The sequence below is a fragment of the Atractosteus spatula genome, chromosome 11, assembly GCF_055471065.1.
Source record: "Atractosteus spatula isolate fAtrSpa1 chromosome 11, fAtrSpa1.hap1, whole genome shotgun sequence".
NCBI classification, from domain to species: Eukaryota; Metazoa; Chordata; class Actinopteri; order Semionotiformes; family Lepisosteidae; genus Atractosteus; species Atractosteus spatula.
The window spans coordinates 21,561,611-21,587,069 of record NC_142716.1 but is presented as its reverse complement, the minus strand read 5'-3'; the positions used below and the strand labels follow the sequence as shown (position 1 = coordinate 21,587,069).

The 25,459-nt window shown below is 39.5% G+C and overlaps 1 protein-coding gene across 2 annotated transcripts in view; it reads right to left on the bottom strand.

The window, feature by feature from the left end:
• rabgap1l (RAB GTPase activating protein 1-like) overlaps positions 1 to 25,459 on the bottom strand; it is a 351,445-nt gene that overhangs the window by 97,252 nt on the left and 228,734 nt on the right. For both annotated transcript variants that reach the window (XM_088926643.1, XM_088926644.1), the window contains exon 17: positions 21,331 to 21,474. In XM_088926643.1, the coding sequence (XP_088782769.1) occupies positions 21,331 to 21,474 (144 nt within the window). The remainder of the gene's footprint in view (positions 1 to 21,330; positions 21,475 to 25,459) is intronic.

The following is a 25,459-nucleotide window of genomic DNA, read 5'->3' as shown; positions in this document are numbered from 1 at the left end:
CAATATGAAGCAGCTTCTTTTACTTTTGAGTCCCTTAAATACATTGAACACAGCTTTCTCACCACTTAAGATTGCTCTTGATACCATCCTTACACAAAGCAGAAGGGAGATTTTAGTGCCTGAGCATAAAAAGAATAGGAGCATACTGCAACGCGTGTGAAGTCCATAAACGATATTAATTTTGGAACTTAAACGTTCAGTATATGGCTGGTCTCGGTACTTTAAAGAAAACATACACACCAGTATTCCATTTCTCCCTAAACATTTTAAGCATCGAAGTCTTTAAGTAACGCGATACCGGAGTCAACAAGCATACTTTTAGAATTTGATTAAAAGGGAATATAATATGGAATCGCGTATCTCAAGAAATTAATATGCAATAACTGAGTCAAGGGACTCAGAGGATCCAAGGCTAGACTGAGTATAATAGGCTTCGGGCTTCTATTGTGACATCTACTGTAAATTACAGAAATGTTAAAAGTAAACAAAATAAAGTAACTAAAATGTGGTCTAAAATCACCCCTTTAGACACCCCTTTTACTTCACTGGTGTCAGATATGAAAGGCAATAGTCTCCCGTTCTGTCTGCTGTGTGTTGCAGCAGAGGGACTCCCTGCCGCTGAAAGGGGCAGAGTAACTTGCATGCCCTCTAGTACAGTTTACACATGCACGACTTTAAAAGCTAGCAAGACAGGTTTCGATTCACATTAGCTGGCGAGCCTTGTTAAAAAAACGAATGATAATGTAACATGCCACTGTTCATGAACAAAGTTATACTGAGATTTCCTAAGATACGCGATTAAAAAATAAATAAATAAAAATTTGAATCTCCCGCGGAACACATTCCATAAGAATCAGTGGTTTTACAGTATATATCGCCTTTAAAGGTGGCTTCTCAAAACGCTTTACGGGATAAAAACAACCAGAACAGCAGCAACAACAATATTGTATTTCGTTGCACTTTGAAAACCAAGTAATAACTTAACTATACAGTACGTGCAAACGTTTCGTATGTTGCTGTCGTGAATGTCTGCGTACCCATAAGTATCTTATTTGCCTTGAGTCTGTCTACAGTATCTCTGTCCCACTACCCCCATCTCTCCCTCAATTCAATTCAAGGTGTTTTATTTGCATGACAGATGGGTACAATTCTTGTTGGGAATGTATACTTTGATATTTACACCCGGCGCGGCACCGAGGGAGCGTCTGCATTTATAACTTGGTTTTTAAAATTAGTCAAGCAATATGAAGCATCTTCTTTTACTTTTGAGTCCCTTAAATACATTGAACACAGCTTTCTCACCACTTAAGATTGCTCTTGATACCATCCTTACACAAAGCAGAAGGGAGATTTTAGTGCCTGAGCATAAAAAGAATAGGAGCATACTGCAACGCGTGTGAAGTCCATAAACGATATTAATTTTGGAACTTAAACGTTCAGTATATGGCTGGTCTCGGTACTTTAAAGAAAACATACACACCAGTATTCCATTTCTCCCTAAACATTTTAAGCATCGAAGTCTTTAAGTAACGCGATACCGGAGTCAACAAGCATACTTTTAGAATTTGATTAAAAGGGAATATAATATGGAATCGCGTATCTCAAGAAATTAATATGCAATAACTGAGTCAAGGGACTCAGAGGATCCAAGGCTAGACTGAGTATAATAGGCTTCGGGCTTCTATTGTGACATCTACTGTAAATTACAGAAATGTTAAAAGTAAACAAAATAAAGTAACTAAAATGTGGTCTAAAATCACCCCTTTAGACACCCCTTTTACTTCACTGGTGTCAGATATGAAAGGCAATAGTCTCCCGTTCTGTCTGCTGTGTGTTGCAGCAGAGGGACTCCCTGCCGCTGAAAGGGGCAGAGTAACTTGCATGCCCTCTAGTACAGTTTACACATGCACGACTTTAAAAGCTAGCAAGACAGGTTTCGATTCACATTAGCTGGCGAGCCTTGTTAAAAAAACGAATGATAATGTAACATGCCACTGTTCATGAACAAAGTTATACTGAGATTTCCTAAGATACGCGATTAAAAAATAAATAAATAAAAATTTGAATCTCCCGCGGAACACATTCCATAAGAATCAGTGGTTTTACAGTATATATCGCCTTTAAAGGTGGCTTCTCAAAACGCTTTACGGGATAAAAACAACCAGAACAGCAGCAACAACAATATTGTATTTCGTTGCACTTTGAAAACCAAGTAATAACTTAACTATACAGTACGTGCAAACGTTTCGTATGTTGCTGTCGTGAATGTCTGCGTACCCATAAGTATCTTATTTGCCTTGAGTCTGTCTACAGTATCTCTGTCCCACTACCCCCATCTCTCCCTCAATTCAATTCAAGGTGTTTTATTTGCATGACAGATGGGTACAATTCTTGTTGGGAATGTATACTTTGATATTTACACCCGGCGCGGCACCGAGGGAGCGTCTGCATTTATAACTTGGTTTTTAAAATTAGTCAAGCAATATGAAGCATCTTCTTTTACTTTTGAGTCCCTTAAATACATTGAACACAGCTTTCTCACCACTTAAGATTGCTCTTGATACCATCCTTACACAAAGCAGAAGGGAGATTTTAGTGCCTGAGCATAAAAAGAATAGGAGCATACTGCAACGCGTGTGAAGTCCATAAACGATATTAATTTTGGAACTTAAACGTTCAGTATATGGCTGGTCTCGGTACTTTAAAGAAAACATACACACCAGTATTCCATTTCTCCCTAAACATTTTAAGCATCGAAGTCTTTAAGTAACGCGATACCGGAGTCAACAAGCATACTTTTAGAATTTGATTAAAAGGGAATATAATATGGAATCGCGTATCTCAAGAAATTAATATGCAATAACTGAGTCAAGGGACTCAGAGGATCCAAGGCTAGACTGAGTATAATAGGCTTCGGGCTTCTATTGTGACATCTACTGTAAATTACAGAAATGTTAAAAGTAAACAAAATAAAGTAACTAAAATGTGGTCTAAAATCACCCCTTTAGACACCCCTTTTACTTCACTGGTGTCAGATATGAAAGGCAATAGTCTCCCGTTCTGTCTGCTGTGTGTTGCAGCAGAGGGACTCCCTGCCGCTGAAAGGGGCAGAGTAACTTGCATGCCCTCTAGTACAGTTTACACATGCACGACTTTAAAAGCTAGCAAGACAGGTTTCGATTCACATTAGCTGGCGAGCCTTGTTAAAAAAACGAATGATAATGTAACATGCCACTGTTCATGAACAAAGTTATACTGAGATTTCCTAAGATACGCGATTAAAAAATAAATAAATAAAAATTTGAATCTCCTGCGGAGCACATTCCATAAGAATCAGTGGTTTTACAGTATATATCGCCTTTAAAGGTGGCTTCTCAAAACGCTTTACGGGATAAAAACAACCAGAACAGCAGCAACAACAATATTGTATTTCGTTGCACTTTGAAAACCAAGTAATAACTTAACTATACAGTACGTGCAAACGTTTCGTATGTTGCTGTCGTGAATGCCTGCGTACCCATAAGTATCTTATTTGCCTTGAGTCTGTCTACAGTATCTCTGTCCCACTACCCCCATCTCTCCCTCAATTCAATTCAAGGTGTTTTATTTGTTTGACAGATGGGTACAATTCTTGTTGGGAATGTATACTTTGATATTTACACCCGGCGCGGCACCGAGGGAGCGTCTGCATTTATAACTTGGTTTTTAAAATTAGTCACGCAATATGAAGCATCTTCTTTTACTTCTGAGTCCCTTAAATACATTGAACACAGCTTTCTCACCATCCTTACACAAAGCAGAAACTGTCCGATGACTCACAGTACAAGTGGAAAGATTACAGATTTTAATCGTCTTTAATTTTGTCTTTAATTTTGCCTGTGGAGTGTATCTTATTAAGCTCTAAATTGCATTTTGAGCGCGGTTTTTTACTTTTTTTTAATTGCATTTTGGGCGCGGACAGCACATACAAGGGTTAATGAACTGCGCCAAGAAATTTAAAATAGTATTCTTTAGGTGTGAGGGTAGGAGTGGACCGCAGCAGGCATAATCAGCAAACCAGGAAAACAAAGAACAGGACAGGTGAGATGTGTATCCAGAAAGCGAGTGATCAGAAAAAGGAAATAGAAAACGCAGAAAAAGAAAACGCTTTACAGGATAAAAACAATAACAACAGTAGTGGCTGGGCAAACGATTTTTTTTATCGAAATACAAATTGAGATACTGTACTGTATAATGATGTGCATGAACAAAGGTATACTGCAATTTTCCTTAGATACGCGATTAATGCTTCGTAGGAGGAGGCGGTCTTTTCCTCTTGTCTAACAGTTTGTCCACAAACAAAACATTCCTGTTAGACAAAAGGAATTGAAAAAAAACAATTTTGTCAATGAAAACCGGTGTGTGTGTCTCTCCCTGCTGGATGTTCCTCTCACAAACTGCTGAATGAATAAAATAATTTTATTGAAAATGCGTTTGCGATTGTCTGGTATTTAATCTGGTCCCTTTTAACTGTTTTTCGATCTACTGTATTGCTTTGAGATGCCACTTTTAAAGGCGATATGTAAAATAAAGTTTTTTTTATTATTGTTATAGAGAAACATGATCAGATTTTCCCTGGTTCAGAAAAAAGATCTAAAGTGCTACACATAACTTTCTTAATTCGATGTATTTAAAGCAGTGAACTACTGTAGGTGTCACATAACATTCAGAAATACAATCACGTATTTGACAAATAAAAACGATTATAATCTAATCCTTCCACGTTTGATCCCAAAATCCCAAGAAATATAAATCTTGACGGGTAGAAAGCTATGCTGAAAGTTTATTAAGATGCTTAGAAGACAAAGATACTGTATCAATTTATGTTGCATTAGCCTGATTATGATTAAAAAACACATATAATTAAACACGCGTTTGCGATTTAAATCAGAACACGATTTAAATCAATATCGATTCCATATTATATTAGCAGAAAAGCTTAAAACTACCACTTTTTCACACGCTATTTCACATGCTAGTTAAATACTTCGATGCTTAAAATCGTTAGGGAGAAATGGAATACCGGTGTGTATTTTTCCTTTAAAGTGCCGAATCCTGGAATCTGACTGGCTGACACCCCTCTGAAGTGGTTCCATAAAATCTGGTATACGGAAAAGAAAGCGTTGATAAATACAAGTGTCTTTTAATACACTCTTTGCTGTGCTCTTGAGGATCCTTGTGATATTTTAAGCTCTAGTTGAATGATAAGTGTCGCATTTTAAATCATTTTCGTAGTTAGAAATTATGAAACGCCCTGTTAAAAGCAAGGAAGTTTTTATGCCCGTTGAAGTAAAACAAAATGCCTGACAAAGTATGGCTTGGACAGATTCCAAGTGCTTGTACAAATGTGCTAAAGAAATTATACTTTGAGTATACAGCTTGTCTAAAGTCATCCATTATTAATACTATTAGTAATATCTTCAGTAAAGGCTTTGATGCATAAATATTTATGATAAAGGTAGGCTGTGTACTTTTGTCCAACTGAGCAATCTTGCTTTCATAAAATATACCAACATTTTAATGACTGATGATTAACATGCTGTAATACACAGTTCAAAATTAAAGGCTCAAATGCTGTACATGAGAGGTTAAGCTCCCCCTGGCGGTTTTACAAGGCGACGCCGGATAGTTAACCACGTGACACCACGTTAACTGCGTCATACCGCGTGATACTGTGACACGCCCACCGGGGTATGCCGCGAAATACCTCACGCATTTTGAATGGCTGCATCTGTATGTCCAGGGTGTATTCTGCCTTGTGTCTGTTGCTTACTGGGATAGGCTCTAAATCCTCTGTACTGGATAAAGAGATTAGAAAATGGATGGAAGTAAAGGTACCGTGTGGATGGAACTATACACAGTTGTTAGAAACCCACCCTCAGCATCTCACTGAGGATAAATTATTTTATAGTGCTAGCTTAAGGAAAAAGCCTTTCCACCTCTCTTGCACATTAGTATCCATAACTAGTTAGTTATTTAAACAAATTGCCTCCAAATATAAATTTCTTTAGATGCCTAACCCTTTTAGGAAGTGTTCTTGTTATCAGTGTAGTCCTCAACTTTCCCAAAATTATCTTTTTCCTACCTACTGTACATCTCTAGTCTTACATCCTGCAATAACTCAACCAACACTTAAATCCTCGAAAACTGCTTGTGTTAATTTGTTAATCACAAATATCATATGTAAATACTGGCCATGTAGTACTCTGCATTGTGGAATTTCATACTGATTTAGTTTCTTTAAAAGGGAACTAGAGAAATCAAGAAAGGCTTTTTTTCTAGAATTAATAAATGCACGTCCTGTTCACTGGGGTAATGAAATTAAATCTCCAATATGTTCAGAATTTGACAGCCAAAATCCTGATCGGGTTGCATTATGCGTGTCTTCAAGTCCTTGCACTGGCTTCCTATCAGGTTTATTATCTGTCTACTCCCACCTTGCAACCTTTGTCCATCTGACTCTGGTCTTCTAGCTGTCCTCAAGAACATCTACATTCTTTGGGTGACAGGGCCTTCTCTAGCTGCACCCCAGAGCTCTGGATTTGTATCCCCACTGATATCAGAGTCACCTAACCCTGAGTGCATTTAAATCTAAACTCAAAATCTTTCTTTTCAGAAGACTTATTTAGTGTCTGTATCTGCTTCATTTTCTAATTTCAGTTTTTTATTATTGTTATAGAGAAACATGATTAAATTTTCCCTGGTTCAGAAAAAAAAGACCTAAAGTATACTATTGATCACCGAATTATTGCAGTTGACATGACTTCTTTCATTCACCCTTTCCTGAACATCTATGAAAAGCAGAGATAGTGCTGTCTCTGGTGTGATCTTTTGCAGCTGAAATTTCACTGTTTAAACGAATAAGGAATTAGATTGCTAATAAATATAATTAATTATTCTACATAAACACAACGTAATTGAAACTGATTTGAGATGTTAAAAAGGATTTATTTTTTTATATGTATTTGCTTTGTTAGTCGAGATTTTAACTTTATATTTAGGCTCAGATTTGAACTATAAATCTTACACTAATTACTAGCAGTAAATACTGATGTTTTGCTCCCCCTAACCACAAAAATATATTTGTATTGTAGCTGGGATTACCTTTTTTTTGTACGTGTGATTCGGACACGGAACAATTAAAGATGGCGACAAGTCAGGCACCCAGAAACCAAATAGGAGTGGTTTAAGCGACATACATAGTCGTGTTATTGACAGCTTCGAAACTCGGCCCTAGTCATGTGACTGATTTTTCGCCCTGTTTTGTTGGTTAAACGCAGGGATCACAAGCACCCACCATTAACTGGGATGTGTAGTTTTTAATTCAGTTTGAATTATAACTGTACGTACTGTCTTCGTATTTGTCCAGGGGTTTAAAAAGAGGGTGTGCCAAAAATTCTAAGTGCTGTCATCTCCGCTTTAAAGGTACCTCCCTTGTGGAACAATTTGACCTTGAATGTTTGCCCAGCGTACTTACAGGTTACCAGCAAGTCACAGGAGTTGCTGCTTCAACAATACATTTATTTAATTATATATTTAATCTTCCCCTTGCTCAGTCCACAGTTTCCTCCAGCTTTAAGGAAACCACCATTGTTCCTGCTCCTAGAAACCTAGAGTTAGTTAATGAATGACTACCACCCTGTTGTCATTATGAAGTGTTTCAAGCGGTTGGTCAAAGAACACAACATCTCCTTACTGCCTAACACCCTGGACCCACTGCAATTTGCATATCGTCAGAATAGATCAACAGAGGATGCTATCACTATTGCCCTCTCACACCTGGATAAGAAAGTAACATAAGTGAGAATGCTCTTTGTTGATTACAGCTCAGCATTTAACACCATAGTGCCCTCAAAGCTTGTCATCAAGCTTCAGGACCTGGGACTAAACATCTCCCTTTGTAATTGGATCCTGAACTTCCTGACGGGATGTCTGCAGGTGGTGAGTGTAGGCACTAATATATCCTCTACTCTGACTCTAAACATTGGGGCTCCCCAAGGTTCTGTGCTTAGCCCTCTCCTATACTCCTTATGTACCCATGATTGTGTTGCCAGGCATAACTCAAATTCCATCATTAAGTTTTGGGACAATACAACGGTCATCGGCTTGATCACAGATGGTGATTAGTCTGCGTACAGGGAGGAGATTGAAACCCTGGCAGTATGGTGCCAGGATAACAACCTAACACTGATCAGTAAAACTAAGAAGATGATTGTGGATTATAGGAAACATAAGGGAGGAGACCACACACCTATTTACATCAATGGGACTGTAGTGGAGAGGGTCAGTAGTTTTAAGTTTTTGGGAGTTAACATCACAGAGGACTTAGCCTGGTCTCACCACACCAACATCGTTGTTAAAATAGCATGGCAGAGCCTATCTTTTCTCTGTAGGCTAAAGAAGTTTGGCATGCTGTTCTAAATCCTGGCTAATTTCTACAGGTGTACTATTGAGAGCATCCTGACAGGCTACATCACTGCCTGGTATGGGAGCTGCTACATCCTGGAGCGCAAAGTACTGCAGAGGGTGGTGAAGTCAGCGCAGCTCATTACCAGCAGTGAATTACCAAACATCCATTGTGAATCTGTTTTTCTCAGAAAATATGTGTCCGTGTGGGAAGATGGAGTGTGTGTCTTTGATTGGAAGACTTGCCCTGTTCTACTTTGAAAATACCTGTGAAACCGGTTTGTTTAAAAACAATGTAGACACAGAGACTCAGACAGTGGAGTAAAATTCGGCACAGGTGGCACTCCCGGGGGGGGAGAGAGAGAGAGAGATGCGAAAACCGTGCAGCGCCAGGCGAATGCACAATATTAATGTAGGGCTTTCGGGCTCACGTGGATTTGCGCCCTACACCCTGCGGTACCGCTGTGTACATACAGTACGAACATGTTGTGATATTTAGAAAATATCAATATACTGTAGTGTCCATAATATTTGCTATTTTAGTTTTTCAAAGAAATGTTTATTTGTTAAAAGAAAACTCATAGCGATTGCTGGATTTGAACACCCGACCTCACGCTTATAAGTCAGTCATTTAAGCTATCACGCCACTGATGCAGTCATGTGACATGCACTGAAACAGCCGTACACATATCAATGGAAAGTTTTATAATACTGTTTGTGCTACAGTACCTGAATATAATGATATCATTATTAATTTCTTTAGATACGCGATTCCATATTATATTCCCTATTAATCAAATCCTAAAAGTATGCTTTTGTTTACTCCGATAACGAGCGTATTCGCAGAAAAGCTTAAAACAATCAATTTTCAAAAAGTATATAAACGTACAGCAGTATGGTCAGAAGGATCACGGAAAACCGTTTCTGAAATAACCACAAGTAAGACTTTGATGCTTCAGATGTTTAGGGAGAAATGGAATAATGGTGTGTATTTTTTTCTTTAAACTACCAAGACCAGCAATATACAGTTTACATGATATGTTTATGTTCCTAAATTAATATCGTTTATGACCTTCAGATGCATTATGCTCCTCTTCTTTTTATGCTCAGCTACTAAAATTTCCCTTTAGTTGTTAAATTCCATATAAATATTCAATACTAAGCAGATTAAAATGTGCACAGTAAAGAGATTAAATGATTAAATCCTTTCACTACTGACCAATGCACCACGAGTGCCCCTGTCGGTCATTTTGGCCAGCCAATCACGTACTGCAGTACGCTGCGGTGGTTTGTGGGTAGTTGCGTGCGGTACAGGTTTGTACCGTGCATTTTGAATGGCTGCATCTGTAAACATGATGAAGCCAGATGTCTCATCATGTTGCTCATCAGTGGGTCCTGAGACCTGCCCGGAGTCTGTCATCTTCAGGTGACATCAGTGAAAGACTCTCTCTCTTCCTACCAAAGCTAACTAACTTGAAAAGATGTAAATATGTAAAAATGCTGACCAGTTTGCAAGTAAATGTGTCGGAGGCAAATGTTCACTTTACCTGTGGTGATGCAGGAGTTGTCATAGCGAGTGAAGTTGATCAATAATTTTCAGTTCCATACATGGGAGAATATAAAAACTGGCAATTGAATATTTCATGAAAAATACTGAAGAGCGTTTATTCACTTTGTCTAGTATAGCTTAGAACCCTCAGTATCACAGGAGACCAGTCTTGCTACTTGTTTTTTTTATTTAGCAACCTCCATGAGGGACTGCTGCAGGTGAGTGTGCTGTGAGCCATGCACGGAGACAGTGGGGTACTGAACAGCAGACACTATTTGTGATTTAAAGTCTCTGAAACAGAGGGGAGCTGAAAAAGATTCAAATCATTCTGCCTCAGGGTGGTAGGGAAGAAAAAAAAAGGTTAAGGTCCTTTGGGACTTGAACTCAAACAGGAATGTTACCCAAAGAGACGAACAAGTCACACCGCAGCAGCTAAAACAAACAAGGTACAGCGCTGAATTATTTAAAGAAGGACTGACCTTTTACACTTGAATGAGAAAAGAAGTGTTCCAAAAAAATCAATTTGGGGCCTAGATGCAGTATTATAACCTGCTGGACTGTATAAAGGTACAATGCACCAAGAGAATAAAATGTCAAAATTTCTTATGGAGATGCTGACATTAAGGCAAAGTTGCCCTGGGAAGGCTCAACTTTAATGTTAGACAGCGATACCATACTAATCAAAAAATCTTAATCTAAAAGAATTTGTGCATAGCAAAAGCTGACAAAATATCATGTTACTCTGTGCATGTTGTTTAACAATGAGCACCTTTTTCTGTCCATGCCACCCATAAATCAGCAATCTGTAATTAAACATTTCTTTTAAGGTGAGACCCAATCAATGAAGACACCAGTATCAAATACTGTACATATCATCCAATTTTCAAATGGTTTAATCCAAATCAAGGTCACAAAGAGGCTGGAGCCTATTTCAGCATTCAATTGGTGCAAGGCAGAAACACTCTGGACAGGACAGACAGTCTATCTCAGGGTAGACACAGACACAAACACACACACACTCACACCATATTTATTGTAGTGTATGTGTAGAATACACAAACTATCAATTTTAATTTCTATTAAGCTGAAGTTGATATTAATCCTTAAATAATTTGATTTGGCTTCATATTAGCAATCAGAAATAGGCCTCTTAATGGACAGAAAGGAGAGTATAAAACAAGTTGCAGTTAATTTTTTTGCAAGATTATCAAGATTTTTGATGGATGAGACTTCTATGCAACTTAGACTTTTAACTACTAAAATATTACAGGAGCTGTATTTTTTTTACAAAATAAACCTTAGCAGTAGGAGGTCATGTAAATTTCTAATTTTAAAGGTTCAACAGAGTCTGCTGATTATTTCAACACATAAGGGACCAGCCACCGGAGTAAGGGAGGGCGTACACAAGTACGTAAGGGAGAATTTGAACAATGTTAGAAAGTGAAGTGAATTCAGAATGTATTAAATTCAAATGCATGTTTCCTATTTGCCCACAACACTACACAGGGTAATTTTACACAGAGCTAGATTAAAAAAAAATTAAGCATGACAAAATAGATGAGGTGTATGCACGAGCAGAGAAATAATGAGAATATAAATTGAACTGTTAAACTGAGCAATTTTTGAGCATGTTTAAAAGGATTTGGAGCTAGAATTGTTTCCTCCAAAAACAACAAAGTGAAGCAATCGAACCAGAGCTCTTGGAAGAGGTTGTAAAAAACAGTGACTGCAGAATTCAGCTCCAAAACATTACTGGCTGAAAAATGTCCCTGAGATTACAAATCCGCAGTTTATCAAGGTCTCTTGGGAATAACACTCGTACTTTACTCTGCGAGATGCCTTTTTAATTAGGGGTGTACAGTTTCCCTCAGTACCCTGAAATACAATTTACTGTATTTTGTCCAACACTCAACCTTTGATTATTTTTCACCAGTCATCTCAGAAACTGAACTCTGTAATTCTGTTTCCAATGAGTGCTGCATTTCAGATAGGACAGCCTGACTTGGCCCTACGGTTAAATGGAGATTCTGTCCTTTGAGTGTTTACCCACACATACTTGTGGGTCATATAAACTACAGTATTAAGCTCCTACCTAGATGGAAGAAATGTGATTTTCTTGTCTCATTTAAAGCTTAACTATTATAACTACTAGCTTATATAAGCTTATATAACCTTATATTCCTTTCAGATCTATAAATTCTAAAGGTGACAGGCTGTGTTTGGATTCAGATGCTAGTCTATTAGCCAGAATGTACACTGTGGGAATCGGAGCTTTTCAGTCTGTACACCAAACTCATGAAGGTCCTTGTTACAGACTGTGACTGCTTTAAAAACTCATTATTCAATTAGTTCTACAGTCCATCATTTGCAGTCCTTTTATTACATTTTATGGCTTTGAGATGCTTCTGTTGTGTTCTTGCATTAGCATTTTTGTAATGTGACTTTTTTTTTGGTCTTTGTAAATTGCAATCATTTTGAGGTTTCTTGTTATGAAAGACGTGTGATTGATGATTCTGTAAGTTGGAAAGGTAATTTTTGCTAGGAAGAAGTTCTCTACTTCAGTTAAATGCATTAGTGAGACAATGCTGTTTGCATCTTTTGTATGCTTCTTATGTCTTATAATAATGCTTTTTAAAATGTACTCCCATTCATCTTTGGAATTAAAAATTAGTCATTACAAGGTGTTTTAAACTCGAAACTAAGTTAATATAGTTTCATTTTTAAGGTCACGCTTAAATTGAGAGGCATATATATTGTTGATGTATAATGTTGATTTTTATTTGATGTGTAGTGGCAAGGCTTATTAATAATACAGGAATTAAGTTTGCTGCTCCCTTGCCAGTCTCTCTCTCCCTCATCTTATTGGTGCTGGACACAGAGAGGCCATTCCATTTCGTTCAGATTTAAGGTGTTTTTCTATCTGATAGTTTCCTCATAAGGAACAACTCCCAAGGCTGAGATTCTTCAGCCACCCTAATAAATGGTCATCTCTGGCGCCTTACTGTCTGGGAGATTCCAAGGGAGAGTCTCATTCCAAGGTTTACAACCCTAAGGTCAGAGAGCATTGTTACTCATCCTCCACCTCGATCAGCCAATCAGGAACTGGTAGGGCAGGGTAACCCCACATGGGTCTCGAATGCCCGCAAAACTTTCAACCAATGAACGACCGTAGTTCATCCAGATAAAAGAGGCAGCACAGGGCCCAGAAGGTGCCCCTCCAGGACATTCTTAGGCTCATCTCGGACAATCACGTGACAGCCAGTGTGTCCGAGTGCCAGGACTTTACTTTGTTCTAAGAGTTGAAACCGGAGGTTGCCCGTGCGTAACCAAAGAATACACCTGAGGTTAGCCCAGCAGCAAGCCTCGTGAGCCGCCGGTAGCCCGCGTGATCAACGAGTGAACTACAGTCGAAACTGTCGACAGCTGAATCTCAGTATTCAGGACTAGCGCTACATCGGGAACAAACCAGTCTTCTTCCTGTCTAAAGAGTGTGACTTGCTTGGACCCGCAGTCACTTTTCATGTGCACAAACTCTGCTAGTTCAGCCAGGACTAACTAGCCGGTCTTCAGAGACTCACTGCCAGCGCGCCGCGGCAGGAATCTCTCCCTCCTTTTCCCACACCTCAAGCCGCACCAGGACCGCCGATTGGACCCAGCAACAGCCTGTTGTCGTTTCTTTGCGTCCACGGGAGATCTGAATCCACATAGATTGGATAAGTATTCAACATTTTGCATTACAGCTCGAGAATTCAATTGTTACCTCAACCCCAGTTAATGTCAATTTAATTCCTATGAGTGACATACTTGCTTTTGAGTATCTAGTGTAGAAGTTGTAATCAAAGCTCATTAATGAAACGGTATAAATGAATGGTATACTGAATGTATGTCTCTCTTGGTATTTCTAACTCTTCGTTATTGAATATATACCTTTTGTATTCTGCTAACGCTCACTATAAGATCTGTTATGTTTATATGCACATCTATATATTAATAAATATATTCTTGTTGCTGAGTTATTCCGCAAGGTCAGTTTTCTAATAGCCATTGAAGAATCATTTTGTGACTTACTGCTAAAATTAATAATTGTCTCAGTAAATGCACAAAACCCCTACAGATGTATATTATTTTATCTCACAAACCAGAGATAAATAGGTTCTGTGGTTGTTACTAACACATTCTGAAAAGAGGACACACACAAGAAAAAGAACATACCATACATAACATAGTTCTGATCAAAGAGAACTCCTACTTAGGTTGTAAAACACAGGACACATTTTCAAAATTCAGCATTGACCCATTTCATCAAATGTAAGGAAGTCAAGAATCGCTGAAAGTATTCCATCTGGAAAGAAAGTGATCTAGCTGAACATCATTCTGCAAATATGATGACCCCCAACACACACTTCCAAGAAAGGTTGAAATGTATCTTATCTTTGGATAGACATATTGTGCAATGGATCTAAAAGAACAATTGATATATACAGCAGAATATTTGTGCTTTTGCACTATGCTTGTTTTAACAAACAACAAACAAAGCTGTGTTCTAACACAGCAGCATACCACTGTCTCCAAAGAAGGAAGAAACTCTGCTTGCCTTAAAAAATGACCTACAGTTGAAAGACTAAGACAGGCCAATTAAAATGGAAATGTGTTTAACAGTATGAGCATTACATTTACAGTGCCTTGCAAAACTATTTAGACCCTTTCTATAGTTTCCTGTTTACAAAGTCATGCATACAATTTTGTAAGTTAATATTTTATTCAAAACTCTCTCTATGAATGATGTACACTGGCTACGTTGTGCATAACAAATAATAATTGTTACTTTGAAGTGTCATGACTGGAAACTTTAAAGCAACAAAATGTGAAAACTTTGAAAGGGTCTGAATACTTTAGAAAGGCACAGTATAGGTGTGCTGGCTAAACCCAATTATATGAAATGGCTGGGTAGAAGGCACCCCTGACAATACAACTAAAACAAAAATGGCCTTCAGATCTCACCTGTTTTATCGTAGACTGTTAAGATATATAGTAGCTCCTTTAACATGTCCATATAAGATACATCCCTGAGGTCAGGAATGATGCATACAATATTTTTGTGGTTACAAAATTACAAAAACAATATCAAACATGAGGCATTACCAAAACATTGAAAAGTTTGAGTATAACTTCACTGAATTTAAATTTAATAACTTTTGCTATACACCCAGGCATTCTGTTGGGTTTCCTGTTGCTTCCCTACATTGTCTTCTTGTAGACATAGAAGAATCTACATAAATGCTGAGATCCTTTTATGATATGATTCACTTTATTAATCCCCAAGGGGGAAATTAAGTTGCCAATACAGCTCATAGACATAAAAGATAATGAAAACACTACACAGACATACTGTATAACACTGACAGAACATATCAATCTATGCAGTGTATATCTTAAAATAACAATAAAAACAGTCATTTGGTCTGTTTAACTACCATATTGTTGAAGCTGATACCCCAGCTACTTTCCAGAAATGGCTGAATGAGATCCTTGATTAAATGAACTACGAACTACGTCTACCGCTATTTAAAGTCTAGCTCCTCCAATCCTCGGGGCTAAACATTAGGGTATGAATGTCGCGAGGCCCGCCTAGAACCAGGATACCCTACGTCCGTCTCCTGAGAGCGTAGGCCTCATCCCCGACACCTCCCGTTTCCTGAGCCCGGGGTCTGGAGGAACTCGCCCCGTCATCCAAGGACCTCTATGTTTTGCATATGTTTGTGTTTTCCCCCTTCCCGGGGATTTTAACCTTGTCGCATCAAAAGATAGATTTATTGTTGATGGAATCATGGACTGTGCTCTGACCTGCATTCGGACCTGCTCGGATTTGGATGCCATTCTTTGTCTCCCCCACTCACTGTTCTGTTTCACGTACTGTCACTGTTATTTTGTGCACCATTAAACCTCCAGCTCTTACTGCATCGCATAAGGTCTACAACAAAACCCGACACGGACTGCAGACCACGTCCGTAACAGGCACAAGACACGATTACATCCTAAACATGAACCAATCCACAGCAGGTTGCACACATATGCACAATTGTGACAGACCCAATCCTTTGACAAGGTAGCCCCAGAAATACATTAATACACATTAAAACTGAGCATGACTGTAGAAGTAAAGTGCACAAAGCTTTATTGCAGGGCTTTTAAAAATGTACACCGTGAATGTTTGCTCACAAGGCAACAAATCAGTTCTGGTTAATGATATGGTACTTGACACCAACTCTGACCTGTGCCTACTAACAGAAACCTAAATAAATGGCTGACCCTGCGCTCTGAGCCCAAGCTTCTCTCCCTGTCTGTGCGTCTCATGGAGAGTAAGTTGGGGTATGTGAAAAGACAAATTCCTAATACAAGAAATTGTATATGGCTAATAAAGTGATCTTATAATCATTAGCTCTCAAACAATGGTGCTTTTTGTTCGTTATTCTTACGTTTTTTGTCACGTTATTTACTCAAAACACTGAAGCTTACTTCTCCTACGACCGGAAAACATTACTGGACATCAGAAACAACTGCAGGGATTTCTCCTTTAGTTCGCTCGACCTGGATTACATCAGCTCGTCCATCCTCTACACCGCAGACCCGGAAGCCACGGAGCCACCTGACCGTGACCGCCGGGAGAGGAGACGGCGCAAGCGGTGCGAGCGCAAACAGAAACGCGGTAAGAGAGCCGGGCTGCAAATAAGACTAAAAGAACAGCGGAACAGACCACCTATACCCAGCCTGTTCCTCGCTAACGTACGGTCCCTAGACAACAAACTGGACGAAATAAAACTCAGGCTCACTACTCGCCAGGAAATAAAAAACTGCTGCACTCTTGTGTTTACGGAAACGTGGCTTCACAACAACATACCGGACTCCGCCATTCAGCTTGATGATTTTTTAACTCTCCGGTCGGACAGAACAGCCGCCTCTGGTAAAAATAAAGGAGGAGGTCTGTGTATTTATGTCAACCAAGCATGGTGCAGAGATACTACAGAAATCGCTATCCACTGCTCACCCGACTTAGAATATTTAATGGTAAAATGCCGACCCTTCTACCTACCTAGGGAATTCACGTCGGTCATTATTACTGCTGTATACATACCTCCTAACGCTAATGCTAAGGAAGCAGTCAAAATGCTGTCCAAAGCTGTTAGTAAACAAGAATCAGCACACCCTGATGGTGTATTTATTATTGCAGGTGATTTTAATCATGGAAATCTGAAATCAGTCCTGCCTAGCTACAACCAACACGTTGACTGCCCCACCAGGGGAAACAACACACTTGACCTAGTTTATACTAATGTACCCGGTGCTTACAAAGCAGTACCTCACCCCCCTCTTGGACAATCTGACCACATCTCCCTGTTCCTACTCCCAGCCTACAGACGACTTCTCAAACGCACCAAGGCTCCAGTTATAACTGTAAAAACATGGACCAAAGAGGCAGAATCAATGCTTCAGGACTGTTTTGAGTGCACAGACTGGAGTGTGTTCAAAGATGCAGCCTCCCATGGATCCCACACTGATATTGATATGTATGCATCAGCAGTCACTAGCTACATCAGCAAATGTGCTGATGATGTGGTGAGCGTTAAAAAGATACGCAAACTCCCGAATCAAAAACCTTGGATGAACACTGAGATCCGCTCCCTGCTTAAAGCCCGTGATGCAGCCTTCAAATCTGGTAATGAGGAAGAACTGAGAGGGGCTAGGAAAGAATTAAGAGCTGGCATAAAATCTGCCAAGAAACAGTACAAATCCCAGATAGAACACCACTACAACACCAACACTAACCCACGACGCATGTGGCAAGACATAAATACAATCACAAGCTACAGGAGCAAAACAAGCCCTGTAAGCGCTACTGACCCCTCTCTCCCAAACAAGCTTAACACCTTCTATGCACGCTTCGAAGCTCAAAACCCTGAACCAGCCACCTGGACCACTGACTCCCCTACCACCCCACCCCCCACACTATCGAAGCTAGATGTGTGGAAATCACTAAGTAGAGTGAACACACAGAAAGCTGCTGGACCTGATGGTATCCCTGGCCTGGTACTCAGAACATGTGCCTGGCAGATAGCTGATGTCTGTACCGACATCTTCAACCTGTCCTTGGCCCAGGCCACTGTACCTAGCTGCTTCAAGACAACCACCATCGTGCCAGTACCGAAAAAATCAGCCCCCACATGCCTAAACGACTACCGCCCTATTGCACTCACCCCCATCATAATGAAGTGCTTTGAAAAACTACTTATTCCGCACATTAAAGCCAGCATTCCAAAAACACTGGATCCTCTACAGTTTGCCTATCGCACAAACCGCTCCACAGAGGATGCAATCTCCATAGCTTTACACACCACACTAACCCACCTGGATAAAAGGAACACCTATACAAGAATGCTGTTCATTGACTTCAGCTCAGCATTTAACACCATCATACCCATAAAACTTTCTACCAAACTCAGGGCTCTAGGTTTAGATACAACCCTCTGCAGCTGGATCCTAGACTTCCTCACCAGCAGACCCCAGACTGTCAGGATTGGCAACCTCATCTCCAACACACTCACCCTTAACACCGGTGCCCCTCAAGGCTGTGTGCTCAGCCCACTGCTTTACTCCCTGTTCACCCACGACTGTACTGCTAAGTTCAGCACAAACACCATCACCAAGTATGCTGACGATACCACAGTCGTGGGCTTGATCACTGACAACGACGAGACTGCCTACAGGGAGGAGATAAAACAACTCGCAGACTGGTGCCGAACCAACAACCTATGTCTCAACATCAGCAAAACCAAAGAGCTGATTGTTGACTTCAGAAGACAAGGAAAAGTTCACTCCCCCATCTACATAGAAGGGTCTGCAGTGGAGATGGTGAATAACTTCAAATTCCTAGGCGTTCACATCTCTAAGGACCTTACATGGACACTGAACACCTCCAGTCTCATCAAGAAGGCACAACAGCGGCTGTACTTCCTGAGAAGGCTGAAGAAAATACACCTACACCCACTGATCCTCACCAATTTCTACAGATGTACGGTGGAGAGCATACTGACCAGCTGCATCACAGTCTGGCACGGCAACTGCACCGCATCCGACCGTAAGGCACTACAGCGGGTGGTCAAAACTGCCCAACACATCATCGGCAGTGCCTTACCATCCATCCAGGAAATATACAACACCAGGAGTCTGAAAAAAGCCACCAAAATTATGTCTGACCCCACTCACCCTGGTCATAACTTGTTTGTTCCCCTACCATCTGGCAGAAGGTTCCGGTCACTCCAGTCACACACAACTAGACTCCAAAATAGCTTCTTCCCCAGAGCTGTCAAGTTGGTGACGCCCCCACTCCCTTCCACCTTATTATGATCTCTCCTAACATCCTCCTGTACCCACAACCACTGTACTCCTACACCACCACACACACATGTAAGCCAAAATTGTACTGTCCCCTCGATAGCCCAGTAAAATTGTAACAGGCATAATAATATTTAATATTTATTAATTAACCATACTACTCTTAACCATACTATCCTTTTTTTTTTTTGCACTGTTCCAAGAATTACATTGCACTGTTTATGTCCTGTTAAATTTTCTCTGTTTGCGGAATTTTGCACAGTTTTCGATTACATGTTATTTATGTTATGTTATTACATGTTGTTACTGTTATTGCTATTGTGTAACTGTCTATTGTCTCATCTTCTGTCCTATTTATATACTGCACCTGAGTGACTAATGAGAAACACTTTTCATTATACTATGCACCTGTGTAAGTTTAATGACAATAAAGTTGAATTGAATTAAATTATAAATCTTATCAGTGGTCATCAGTTTACACCTTGAGTCTAGCCAGGAACTATTTTACTGTCTAAAACCAACACAAATCCTCTCTATCAGTACCTAGAGAATTTCTATAGTAATTGGAATACCTTTTATAGCTTTTTATTATTTTTCATGATTTTTATAAATATTCTTGGTATGTGAGCAATACCATTCCTGGTCCTGTCTTCAGAGAAAAGGTCATGTTTTATATTTGTTCCATTTGTCTTACTGTCACGGACGTCCAAAGGGACTAACCGTGGGGAGCAAGAGAGCGGAAAAAGACCCATATGCGTAGCGGCGAGACGGGAAAAAGGCCCGGGCTCATAGTGCAAAGAGTTCAGGAATGCCGTAAAGAAACCTATGCCCTCAGGGAGCGGACGTGGGGCGCCCTGGTGCTAGGCGGGTCTCAGGACATCCGAACGTCAATGCTGAGCGAGGACAGAGTGCAAGACCCGGAAATATATAGCCCAAGGGAAAGAGAGGGACCGGAAGGACAGCAGACCGGAAACTAGAGACAGGACAGAGAAGGAGCGCCCTCTGGCTGCAGAGGGCGTGACACTTACATTTTTATCCTAGCTAGTAGATACACAGGGCAAGCATTTTCAGCTTGAAAAATTGATCTTCGAAGATTGAGTTACTTGTGTTTTTGTCATCAATTAAAAACTCTAGTTTACACAATATAGTTTACACAATTGGCCTCTACTGTCTATACTTTCAGATATATTACAATATGTTAAAGGGGACATCAATCCAGGCAGAAATGGCTTCTGGAGGAAGGTGGAGTACTGTTATGTACCTTATTTTTTATTTTCAGCTACCACAACCAGCTATATAAACTATATAAATAGGTTATATTTATATTCATAAACTAATATTAAAAATGACATTTAGTAAATGTTATTTTTATTTTCAGCTACCAAAATTTCCCCTTAGTCATGTGATTCCATATTAATAGATTTAAAAAAAGTAGTACAATAAACGAAATGAAGCTACTGTTTCACTAACATCTATCGATCCCTGTCATCCTCCCTAGAAATTTCAGTTACTCCTTAGTTCTATTAATATGGCAGCCTAGATTTCTTGCATTTTATTCTTTATGCCTGTAGCATTGAAGTAAAGTGTTTAAGAATGGATGAGATACTGGATTTTATTCTTAGTGTTGCCTTGGGCTTTTCTGATCTTGCCAGAGTTGGCCTGCTGTGATCTCCCTGCTGCGCAGTTCTGTAGTTTAAATGTGATGGTGTCCATTAGCTAACAGAAGACCAGTGTAAGAAAACCAGCTGGTGTTCCTGTTGCTAATTCCTGCTGTCTGGATTGTGCAGATTCTCAGTTATTAATTATCAGTCCAATCTCTCAAACATGCCAAACATATCTATAAATAGTTATAATGCAGAGCTACACTATAGTATAATTTTGTTCCTTATGGTCCTGTCCTGAATAGTCTGTTCAAAAACCACCCTTATCGAGTATAAGTTTCTCACCTCACACAGCAGCAGGTCAGTGATGTGGAAGACCATGCACAGGGGGAACTTGGCAGTGAAGAGAGTGAGGAACCATTGGGAGGCGTACATGTGGACCTCCAGACCTATGCCCATGAAGTGGCTGTGCAGGTCAGGGATCTGCTCCTGCACGAGTAAAGGAAGAAAACACAGAATATCAGCTTCCTCGTTAAACTACCCCTGCAGTAGAGAACAGCACATAAAAGAGTGACATGTCCACAAGTGCAGACTCAAGACCAGGGCTGTCAACCTCAATGACCAGATCACGTCTTGTTTTTCTTTCCAGCTTCAGTTCCTAATCATATCCTCTCAATGTACAGGTCCACTGTATATCAATATATCCACTCAATGTACATATACAGCATTTACTTCAACCAATAACCAGATCAATAATCTGACAATTTTGCATGAAGAGATCCAAGGCCTCCAAATACTAAGTATGAAGCCCCTGTGGTAGCACCTTAATGTAAAACTTTGTCTTACTTACCAAAGACCTAGAGAAATCCTGAATAGACCTGAAATAAAACACCTAAAATAAGAAAGGAAAGGAAACCTGCAAATCTACATCTTAAGGAAAATTGATTTTACACAAGATTAAATCTCCTTTCCTGAAACTCACACACAAATGAGTGGGAACTAATTTCCGTATTCTAAAAATGCATCACTTAAATTAGAAAGAATATTAGCCTGAGGATTCCACAATATAGGAAATCAGAATTTATACAGAATATAAACAATATAGGAAATCAGAATTTCCTAAAATGATCAAGTCTGCTTTTCAGCCTTCAGATTACCTGGACATCTATTGGCGCATATATTGGTTAGAAAAAGAAGCTCTTCCAAAACTCTGGTTCCTGTTTGTTCTCTTCTTCTCCCTTGTCCTTCTCTATTCCTGTATTTATGCTGTTGTCTATTCTGATGAGGGCTATGTTTTTACAGTAAAGTTAATTAACATTAACATGGTGGTCTTAATTATTTTACATGGAGTTAATTAATTTCTGTAAATAATTCTGAACACCCTTTGATCATCTGTGACTTCCTCTATGTTTACTTTCCTCCTAGCCTAGCACAAGTTCAAGTTTATTTGTCATTCCAGCCATATACAAGTATACAGAGGAGCGAGATATCGTTCTCCAGGTCTACGGTGTGAATACAGACAAGGCACTGACAAAACAATGCCTTGAAGACATAGACATTTCTGACAGGGTACAGGGTACAGGGTACATAAAGTGCAAGGTGCACAGTGCAATTTACTTTACAGGATTGTACAAATAATTGTGCAAAGAATACATTAGATAGTGTGCCTGACATTAGGCAAAAAAGAACTTTTCCAGTTTCCAGTTTGGAGTAGGTGCAGTAGGTACCAGGAGCTTGTTGAGGAGCCTGACAGTCTGTGGAAAAAAGCTGTTACGGAGTCTGGTGGAGCTGGCCTGTATACTGCGATACCTTTTACCAGATGGTAGGAGGGCAAGGAGGTTGCAGGAGGGATGGGAGGGATCATCCACGATACTGGAGGCTTCGTGTGTGAAGCGTTTGTGATATACTGTATGTCCTGAATGGACGGAAGGGAGGCTCCAATGATGTTTCCTGCCGTACTGACAATTCGTTGCAGGGACTTGTGGACTGAGACCTTACAATTCCCAAACCAAACAATGATGCAGTTTTTCAAGATGCTCTCAGTGGTACCTCTATAGAATGTGGATAGTATGGGGGGGGGGGGGGGGAAGGTTTGCCCTTCTCAGTCACTGCAGGAAGTGGAGACGTTGTTGTGCTTTTATAGCTAGGGAGGTGGTGTTGATGATCCAAGTGAGGTCATCTGTGATATGCACACCAAGAAACTTAGTACTTAGTAGCTGTCTCCACAGGGGAACCGTTGATGTGCAGTGAGGAGTGATCAGCACATGCCCTCCTGAAGTCTATTATCATCTCTTTTGTCTTATCTATATTCAGAGACAGACTGTTGTTAAAGCACCAATCTGCTAATTGCTCCACCTCCTCAGGACAGTTTCCCCCTCCTCAAGGACAGTTAGGTAAGTACCAACAAACAATAACAACTGTTCCAAACTTTCCAGTAAGAAAATCCAGTTGGAATGTGTGCAATTGTCACAACACCACTATATAGTATAACTGTTGTGTATAGTGTAACTGTTAAGCTATTTATTTTAACACAACAGTAGGAGAAAACCAGAGCACCTGGAGGAAACCCACGCAAACACAGGGAAAACATACAAATGCCGCACAGATAGCACCTCAGTTCCAGAACGGAAACCTGAGCCCCAGCACTGCACGGCACAAATACTTATCACTGTGCCTCTGTGCCAGCCATGTGATGTAATTAGTTTATATTATTACATTGTTACAAAAGAGGGGGCTAGGAAAATATGGAACACAGACCCAGATAATCAAAACTTAAAATAATCATAACCTCCAAATTTCAGAAATACTCCAAGAATATGCCCAAGCTATTGGTCTAACCAGTTAAATAAGTTTAATCAGTTAAAACATAAACTACCATAAAATGCTCACTTTTAAATGTTTGCTCACTAGGCAACAAACTGTTCTGGTTAATGATATGCTGCTTGACACCAACTCTGACCCGTGCCTACTAACATAAAACTGACACTATTCCTTTAGTTGAAGCCTCACCTACTGGCTATACGTTTTTACAGAAAGCTCGTTGCTAAGGGTGTGGAGGTGGCCTAGCAGCCATCTTCAGTGAGTCTCTGAGAATTGAATTAAAAATATTAATGACTTTCACATATTTGAAGCAATGCTACTTAAAATAGCACCTGAATCATCTACATACATTCTTTTAGTGTACAGACCCCCAGGACCATATGCATTGTTTCTTGCCGAATGTGGTGAACTGCTCTTTGATTTAGTGATTAATTTAGACAAAGCTGAAATATTAGGTGACTTCAACATACATATAGACATACAGACAGACACCTTCAGTAAACATTTCTTATCTCTCCTTGACTTTGTAGGTTGTAGTCAGCACATAACAGGACCAACATACGAATACAATCATACACTAGACTTAATGATCACTCATAGAGCTGATATTCATCATGTACTATGTACATCCCATCAATAACGTTTTTTCTGACCACTCTTTACATACTTTTGAGATTTGACTGCCCTTGATAGCTGCCAAGGAGAAGACTATTACGATATGACACTTCATTAAATTGTATGAACACAATGAACAATGCTAGCTTCATTGCCAGTAACAGTGTTAATGAAATCACACATACAGATGCAGCCATTCAAAACGAGCAAGGTACACTTTCGTAAAACGCAGTGGGCTTGTAGCAACACAATGTGCCATATCGCGTCATACTGTAAAATACCGCAGTTATGATAATAGTATCCGGAATCACCGCCAATAAAGCTTAACCTCTCATGTACAGCATTTGCGCTGTCCAGAAAATGCCCGATTTCAAATCCTGGTCACTGATGAAGAAAAATATTTTTCCAAATAAGAATTTAACTTGTATACTCTTTAGACTTTTTCATTAAAACTGTGTATTACAGCATGTTAATCATTATACATTAAAAAGTTGGTATATTTTATGAAAGCAAGATTGCTCAGTTGGACAAAAGTATGTAACCTACCACCTTTATCATAAATATTTTAATTATGCAGAAATATTTTATGCATAAAAGTCTTTATGGAAGATATTACTAAAAGTATTAATAATGAATGACCTTGGACTGGCTGTAAGCTCAAAGTATTACCGTGGTCCACTTTCTTTGTGAATGTCTTTGTAAACGAAAAAACTTTATTTTTTCATTGACAAAAAGTAACACCAAGTCTTACATGTGGTTATTTCGGAAACATTTTTACGTGCTCCTTCTGACCATATTACTGTACGTTTATATACTTTGTGAAAATTGATCATTTTAACCTTTTCTGCGAATATGCTCGTTATCGGAGTAAACAAAAACATACTTTTAGAGTTTCATTAATAGGGAATGTAATATGGAATCGCGTATCTAAAGAAATTAATAACGATATTATTATATTCAGGTACTGTTGCACAAACAGTAGTATATACACATATCTATTGATATGTGTATGGTTGTTCTACAACTTATCATGTGACTG